General features: G+C 40.8%; 1 protein-coding gene across 1 annotated transcript; it reads right to left on the bottom strand.

Moving 5' to 3' along the window:
* Window positions 1–3,830: 3,830 nt before the first annotated feature.
* lmod2a (leiomodin 2 (cardiac) a) lies at window positions 3,831–7,460 on the bottom strand. The gene is made up of 3 exons (XM_047595372.1): window positions 6,990–7,460; window positions 5,086–6,276; window positions 3,831–4,038 (listed from the first exon to the last, which is right to left on the bottom strand). Exons 1-3 carry the CDS (start codon window positions 7,263–7,265, stop codon window positions 4,018–4,020), a joined length of 1,488 nt encoding a protein of 495 aa, XP_047451328.1. The 5' UTR covers window positions 7,266–7,460; the 3' UTR covers window positions 3,831–4,017.
* Window positions 7,461–8,179: the final 719 nt, after the last annotated feature.

Raw genomic sequence — 8,179 nt, 5'->3', positions numbered from 1 at the left:
AGTGAGAAGAAATAATAATCGCTTGTTTTAACTGCTCGTCTTTGGAGTTTTTACTGTCCTCCAACGAGGCTCGATGCTGCATTGAGAGGCCGAGATACTGACGTCAAACCTGTGAAAGGGGTCGGGAGGGGTGGGGGGGAGCAGTGAGAATACTAAATTGTATACCTAAATAAATGTTAATATTTACAGAGAAGATTGTCTTCTGGTCTTTTGTCAGAGTGGTTCAGCTCATGCTTGTTTCATGCTTGTGTGGAATACTAAAGTCCACTGGATGGCGTGGTACGAGATTAAGGAGTCCCTATATGATTCTGCAGAGTGACGGGAGTTTGGGACGGGCACTAGATAATTCCTATTGTATTTCTCCAGAAAAATAAACCATTACAGAATGTATAAAGCAGGTTTTATGCACACATTTTGTAACGCACTTGGCTCTGTTGTGTGCAGTAAGATGAGGAGCTAGTGTATGTACATTTATTCACAGTTCCAACACCAGGTCATGTGTTTGTTATGTGGAAGGTGGTAGAAGCAAGAAAGGTGCATGATGTGATCCTAAAGGGTTCTTAACATATCAGGAACTTCTGTTTTCCTTGACTTTCAAGGGCTCCATAAAAGTTCAGTGGAGGTCCAGAAAGTCCATGACTCACAGCCCTCCTTGGTCTATTTTGGTCTTCAAGTAGTTGCTAAATATATATATAATATAAATATGGACAATATGTTCCCACATTCCTGACCACACTTATGCCTGACTCGTGTTCACTGCTCTGCCTCCACCACTTGCAAAGAAATGTTGGATTATACACTGAACATGTATGCTCACTCTCACAGTCCTATGGGGCCACTTTACAAAGCGGTTGGCATGTCAACCGCTAGTAATCGTGCTGTCAAATCCTGTTTCTATGGCATCAAATATCTGACTGAAACAAATCTTATCAGAAAATTGTCACTTGAACATACATCAACACCTACAATGAGAGAAATTATCCTTGAAATGAAATTAGTTGACGTGCATTTTAGTGTTTTAGATTGGCCCAGGTCCCTTCCACTAATACGGAGGAGGTGGAGCTTATGACCTATACTGCAGCCAGTCACCAGGGGGAGCTCTGCTTGCTTTCTATATTTATTTACAGTCTATGGTCAGAGTCAGTCGTTTCCATCGTTCACTACTATGTGTTGGTACATTTCAACCAGGTCCAGAGAAGTTGTCTGAGACGCTACTTGTCCCCCAAGACTCAACTCAACAGCCTTCTCATTCAGCGATGGAAAGGTGAACAAAGATGGATGTATTGCTCTTCCGTCACTGTGTCATGTTTAGATGAATTCACTGCCATTTCCAAACGTTCAGTCCACCATTATTTGCTCTGAATACATCCCATTCTGGAGATCTGGATGTGAAGACCGGAGGGAAGTGGAGTGGCAGACAAACTGAATAAACAACTGACAGCAGCCCAGGGGAACATATTTAAAGTTTGACATTAATATCATGATTGTCTGACTCAGATTGTTGCAAAACGGTAAGGGTTAGGCTGGAACACATATAGTCTGATAAGCTGGTGGAAACTGGCAGAGGGACAGAATTATGAATGAGGACAGAGTTCCTGATTAAACTTAGGGTGACCTTCATATAAACTGATCAGAGCTCTACATTATACGCATATCATTTGAGTTGATGCCATCAGGCAGCTGAGCTTCAGAGCTATCTGTATCTACAGCATATTTATCTGTTTTATTTTTATTCCAGTCTTACACACACACACAGTCAGTACGGTTCATTTAACAGCTGTTCAAAGTAAATATGGATCCCCTTCAAAGGTGGAAAGGGGTGGGCTTGGTAGTCTAGCTGAGTGACCCCTCATTATAACAACTCATATCTTTCATAAAATGTCACTTAAATGTTAAGACTCTTGTTTAATTGGATGAACATTAAACGCTGAGCTTACAGAGTGCTGACGGACCCTGCAGCATGTCTGTGGTAGCAGAGGACGGCTTTTCTGTCCTCTCAACAGTGCACTTACTCTATTATTCATTGCAATATACAGGCAGCTAGTAAGCCCAGCTAGTACACTGTGTGTGAATTGATGCATAGCCTTTTAATGCAATCATCACAGTGTCGGCTCTGGATAACGAAACTTCTTTGAAAGGCATTCTGGGCTGTGTAGAAAATCACCTGTCTGTTGGAGCTTTCTAGCTGCATTCATGCCAAGACGACTGAAAAGTCATGCAATACAGTACTTTACAGTTTTTCTGGTTAACCATGTTGTCGGACAAAATGACGGTCGCTTAGTTACACAGTGCTAAGAAAGGAGCACTGACTGGATTAGCAAAGTCAGTGCAGCATGATTTGTTTGTTCCAGAGTTTAATAACAGAGTTGTCACACTAAGTCACACTGAGCTGAACATTTTGCTTGTTAGCATTTTAACTAGTATCAGAGCTTGGCTGCAAAGTTATTTTTACCATAGTGGCTAAACTGTGATACAGCAGCTCCCCAATCACATGATGCACACTGGTCCAAAATACTCCTTACTCCTTTTTTTGTTATCTTAATTTGATTGACTATAAAGGCTGATTTTTTTTTTTTTATTGTTTATTTATTTATTTATTTATTTTTTATTTGATGCTATTCAAGTGTGTGACAGCCAATAGGAAGCCAACTAGCTTGAGAATTGGTTGCAAATGCTGTTTTTTTTAAATGATTATAATACACCAACTTCACACAACTTCCTGTGCGTGGAACATTCAGGAATACAGAGGAGGAAGAACAATGTGTCTTGGAATGACTCAGGCGCCATCTTGCGCCCCAGTTTTTTATAATACAATGAATTAGAATACCGGCTTGAACTTTCCCATATTAGCATTTATGCAGCATTTAGCATATGACACTATGCTGGCAAGCCAGTGTTAACCCGCAGAAATGGTGTGCAAATGCTCATATAATATAATACATCAGTTTAGTTTTATCAGTGTCCAGGTTTGCTTCTGCAGTGTGTGGCCCACTGAGCAATAATGTTTCCCAGTGTGACAAAGTGTGACACTGTGTCATAGAAGGACCTGAGTAGTGTTCCCTGTGCTCCAAATGACCTACATGTCCTCAGCAGGTAGGATCTATTCTGGTTCCTTATACAGTGCACTGAAGAAGAAAAACCGTAATTGTAAATTGATGATAATATGAGTAAAGCCTGCTCTCTTGCAAAGTGTTTTACATACTTTTATAAACATGGTTGTGGCCAGTGGGAAAAAAATCCCTACACAACACAATTAAATACAGCACAGTGTTTCATTTGTTTGGTCAGTTTATTTATTTATTTTTTGGTTGCATTACCACAAATGGCCACTAAGCCATAATAAATCTAAGCAGTGGCAATATGTCCAGCTCTTATTACACACCTCTATTACCATGGTAACAGAGGGCTGATTATTTGTCTTTTATAAATGTGTCTTTTGTTTTACTACAGCTATTCACTGGTAATATTGATGAAATAAAACAATCAAATGCAGAAGCAAATGCAATAAGGTGTAGTATAGCATAATTAAGATCACGTGGCCACTCTGTGTGTGTGTGTGTGTGTGTGTGTGTGTGTGTGTGTGTGTGTGTGTGTGTGTGTGTGTGTGTGTGTGTGTGTGTGTGTGTGTGTGTGTGTGCGCGCGCGTGCGTGTGTTGATGGATGACAATCAGCAGTTGAGTGAGTCTGAGTTTGTAATGAAGTTTAATCCCTGTGTGAGTGGTCTGTATCCTTCTCTCTGGACTAAGCATTTTACACAGAAGGTAAAAGTGCTTGTTCTTTGTATCACATTTTGATATTTTACATTAACCCAGACTGAAGAGCGAAAAATATTAATGTCAGTTAATGTGAGTTTATTATATACACATTCATGTTCACATTTATGTTCACAATATCTGAAAGATCCAGAACGGTCGTCTGCATATACAGTGTGTGACAAGTTGAGTGTTAAAAAAAGTGAAAAAAAAAAAAAATTACAATACAAACTGAGAACAATTCAGGTGTGATAAGTCCGGTAGTTCAGGTCTGTGCCAGATCCACCTGAAATGATAAAATCATGTCACATAAAAATAAGATGAATTATAGCTGTGTGGGTAGACGGAAATATAAACAAAACATTTAAATAATGTACAAGTTGACTAATTCATGTGATGGACCATTGTCTGTTTATTAAAACTAAGTTCACCTTAAGTTGTTCATATTTATAAATGTCGTTCATCATGAAGTATGAACATTTTACTCTGTTCTCACACATTATTTAGAGTTAGATGGATTTGACTGAAGACACTTCTTTCTGGTTAATTTCTTTTTTAAAGACAAGCGAAAATGCTATGAACTAATTTACGTCATTGCAAACGTATTTCCAACGCAAAATATGTTCAACGAGCCTTCAGAAACTCTGACAGCTTAATCTGCACAAACAAAAACATTGACCGACTGAAAGGTTCTCTAAAAATAGACTGAAAACACTCACTAGCCTAGCAACATGAATGTTACACACAGCTTCTAATCAACACTTGTGTAGAACGGCGTGCTGCACGGTTTGAATCTCATGGCGAACAACATCCAGTGTTGTGAACATGGGTTGTTCTTGTTCTTAAAATCAAGACAAATCTAATCTGATTTTCGACCAAAGCAAAACTTTTTTCTCAAGTCAGTATAGATAGATAGATAGATAGATAGATAGATAGATAGATAGATAGATAGATAGATAGATAGATAGATAGATAGATAGATAGATAGATAGATAGATAGATAGATAGATAGATAGATACTTCATTATTAATCCCTTGCCTATGTGGCCCTAGAGAGGGTCTGAGAGTCACACTTTTCGGCTTGTCTGCTTTCCAAGTCATCAGTGTAATCAAACAGCAGTGAAGAACTTGACCTATTTATAACCTGACAGAGTTGAGGAATTCACACAGTGACAGATTCTGTCATGTGATGACAGTAGACCTTCACACTGCGGTAGTTTAATGACTTTTTGAGGTTGAATTATGTCAGTGAGACTTTCATTCAAGCAAAAACAAAATTCCCTCACATCCCTACCGAGGATCAGTCAATGACAGACCAAATGTGAAGTCTTACCCTTTTCAAGGAGCTAATACTGCTCCCGCGTATTGCAGCCATCAAGTCGTCACGGCTCGACCTCTGCCGTGGCGGCAGGCGACAGGGTTCATCTCGTCTGGTCTTCAGTGGTGGCTTCAAGGCGTCCTTCAGGTCTTTGAGAATTTCTGCGCTCTCATTTTCATTAGCGCCATTCTTGAGCTTCTTGGACTTGGGCTTCCGTTGGCTTAGTGCCGTCTTTATGCTGTTTGGGCCTTCATGCTGCTGGACCATTTCAGCAGTCTTCCTTGTTGGTTGGCTTTTTTTTGGCTGATTTTCAACATTGTGATGTACTTGGCATGACTTCTTTGGCTGTTTGGTTTTTGCCAAGGAGTCAGAAACTTGTCCAGATCCCGGTGAAGGACTCTGTTCTTTCTTCTGCTGGAGCCTCCTCTGTCGTTGATGGTCTTGGTTACGGGTCAGGATGCCGGTCGCTGTCATCCTTGGACCAGGAAGGTCAAACTGGTAGCCAAGTTTGAGCAGAGTGGTGTTTTCTCTTAGCAGCTGCACCATCTCCATCTCCACCTTCCCTCCGCAGATGTGCCGTTGGTTGTGGAAACGGAGCTCCACCAGTGTTGTGTTGTGTTTCAGTGAAGCCAGCAGAGCCAAGATGCCCTGACCGGACACAAAGTTGGACTCAATGTTCAGGTTTCTTATGGAGCAGTTCTCACAGAGCATCTTGGAGATGGCGAAGGCAACCTGGTCATCAGCGTGAGTGTTGGCAAGGCTGAAAACATGAACATGAGTATTTGTGCACAAAGCCTTAGCAAAACGAAGCAAGGTTTCCTGTGAGATGTCTTCAATGTTGTTGAGGTTGACTTCTGTCATGGCAGGATCATTATTCAGAATTTGCTCCAAAGCCTGATCTATGACAATGGGGTTTCCACTTGGCCTTTCAGAGATCACATCTGGGCTTTGGCCTGTGCTTTCACTCTTCATGGAGTCAATCTTTAAGTCTTTTGACAGTCCCTTCTTCTGAGGACATTTACTCCCCATCAAAGCCTCTTTTCTATTCTGATCATTCCTTTTCCCCTTATCTTCCTTTGCACCATTTATGTCAGAAACATTCTTTCCAGCTTTCTTTCCCTTCTGTGAAATCTTCCTCTTGTGACTGTCCACAGCGTTGCAGTCACTTGTTGTCACCACCCCCCTGCTCTTATCTGGTTGTCTCTCCTGGAGATGAAAGGACAGAAAATTAGGCCGACGTTGACATTCTCCAACCGCTGGCTTTTAATTAAGAACCCTTTCCATGACAGTTATTAATGCTGGCATTTCGCAGATGGTCTATATTTTTAGATTGTCCTGTCCAGCAAGACATATAGTGTTGATAAAATGGATGCACGCGACACATCTAAGGACACTTTGTCAGTTTGGATTGAAAATAAAAAGCATATATCAAAAGCACGTCTTATATATGAGGTATCCATTACTTATTTGGATTTTATTAAATGTATGCCACATACTGTATGAGAAGAACAAGGCACAGAATTATGCATCTTGTTTTTTTATTTAGCTAAAAGTCTGTTACTGAATTCAATAATAAACATGCTCCCGTGGGTAATAATATTTCAATCACTTCAAACACGATTAAAGCATGCAATAATAAGCTGTAAAGAATCCAAAAAGTATCCATTCTCATTTCAGACTCAATCACAGAATCAGACTGTAAATGTGTTTACAATCACCAATCACCAACATAAGAGGCTAAAAAGGCCTAAAAAGCGCTGTATAGCTTTGAGGTTGGTTAAGGCCACATTTTTACTCATTTTAAATCTGAAACGCAATATTAAAGTCAAAGCATGCCAACTTCCTTTAAATCTTATGTGAAGTTTCTGCTCTTGGTAGTGTGTGCTATTTAAATGCTTTATACCTATGTCCCTGCTCACCTGTCTGGGATTGGACTCCATCTTTTTGACCTCCAGAAGGACCTTGTTCTCGTTCTCCCAATATTTCAACAGAGCCTCCCTGTCAAACGAGTCTGATGGGATTTTGGCTGTCTGATCCTTCTGCCTCAGACCAACGGGTATGTTGTTGTCGGGGTCCAGGTCAGCCAGTTCCCTCTCCAGCTCCTGGAGCTCCTCTTTGGACAGCTTGGCCAGAAGCTCATCTTCATTCACCTCATCGTACTTCTTCAGCTCCCTGCAGTACCCGAAGGTACTCATGACTGCTGGTTTTAGGATTTTTCAAAACCTTGCTGGAACTCTTCTTCTTTCGGCGTTGTGAGATGGATTAAAGTGTCTCTACACCGTTTTCAGTTCCCTACCTTTGTTTATTGACTTGCTATCCATCAGAATCCTTCAGATCAGGGATGCTGTGGGTAACTCCTGAATATACGAATCCCAGCCGCCAGAACACCCTCATAAGGAGGAAGGGGAGGGCCCCCTGCGTCTAATGGTCTTTTTTTAGGGTGTTGGGTGGGGGTCAGTGAGATAGGCTTACTGCAGGAATGTGAGCCTGCGAGTCTGAGTGGCCTGTGCTGACAGGTCATCAGCGACTTGTGCCTTGAAAGAAACGGAGAGAACAAAATGCTGTGGGGAGACATCACAGATGAGGCTCTTGCATTATATAACATGTCAGGACACAGAAACGTGGTGTGGTGGTGGTGGTGTTGGGGAAACTCACTTATTCTCCCTGAGGATGCTGGGGCTATGTATAGTGCTACCCCAGCTGGCACAGAGGTAGACAGTGATCCAGGAAACTGGCATGTAAAGCCATGACAAACAGAGCAAATCATGTAAGAAAATTACTATTTTCATTCAGTATTTCCATTGGGTCAGAGGATGAACCTAAGATACAAACAAAACTGGAATTAACTTGAAGACACATTCAATTATATAAGTGAATCACACAATAAGAGTTTCCAGAAGTCGAGATAGAGTCCTGTCTAGTGTTTCTAGAAAAAAAAAGAAAAAAGAAAAAATCAGACTATGTACAAATTTAATAAAAACTGAGTGTCTTTAAGTACTTGGTTACTCTAACGTGTATCTTTTTTCTCTATGGTTTGTTTTTATGTCATCTAATCATCTCAATGTTCATGTTTGCTGACCCACTCGACTTGTCAGATGGCAGATCTTGT

This window comes from Mugil cephalus, chromosome 10, assembly GCF_022458985.1.
Source record: "Mugil cephalus isolate CIBA_MC_2020 chromosome 10, CIBA_Mcephalus_1.1, whole genome shotgun sequence".
Taxonomy (NCBI): domain Eukaryota; kingdom Metazoa; phylum Chordata; class Actinopteri; order Mugiliformes; family Mugilidae; genus Mugil; species Mugil cephalus.
The sequence above is the reverse complement of the archived record's forward strand: the minus strand, read 5'-3'. Positions and strand labels throughout refer to the sequence as shown.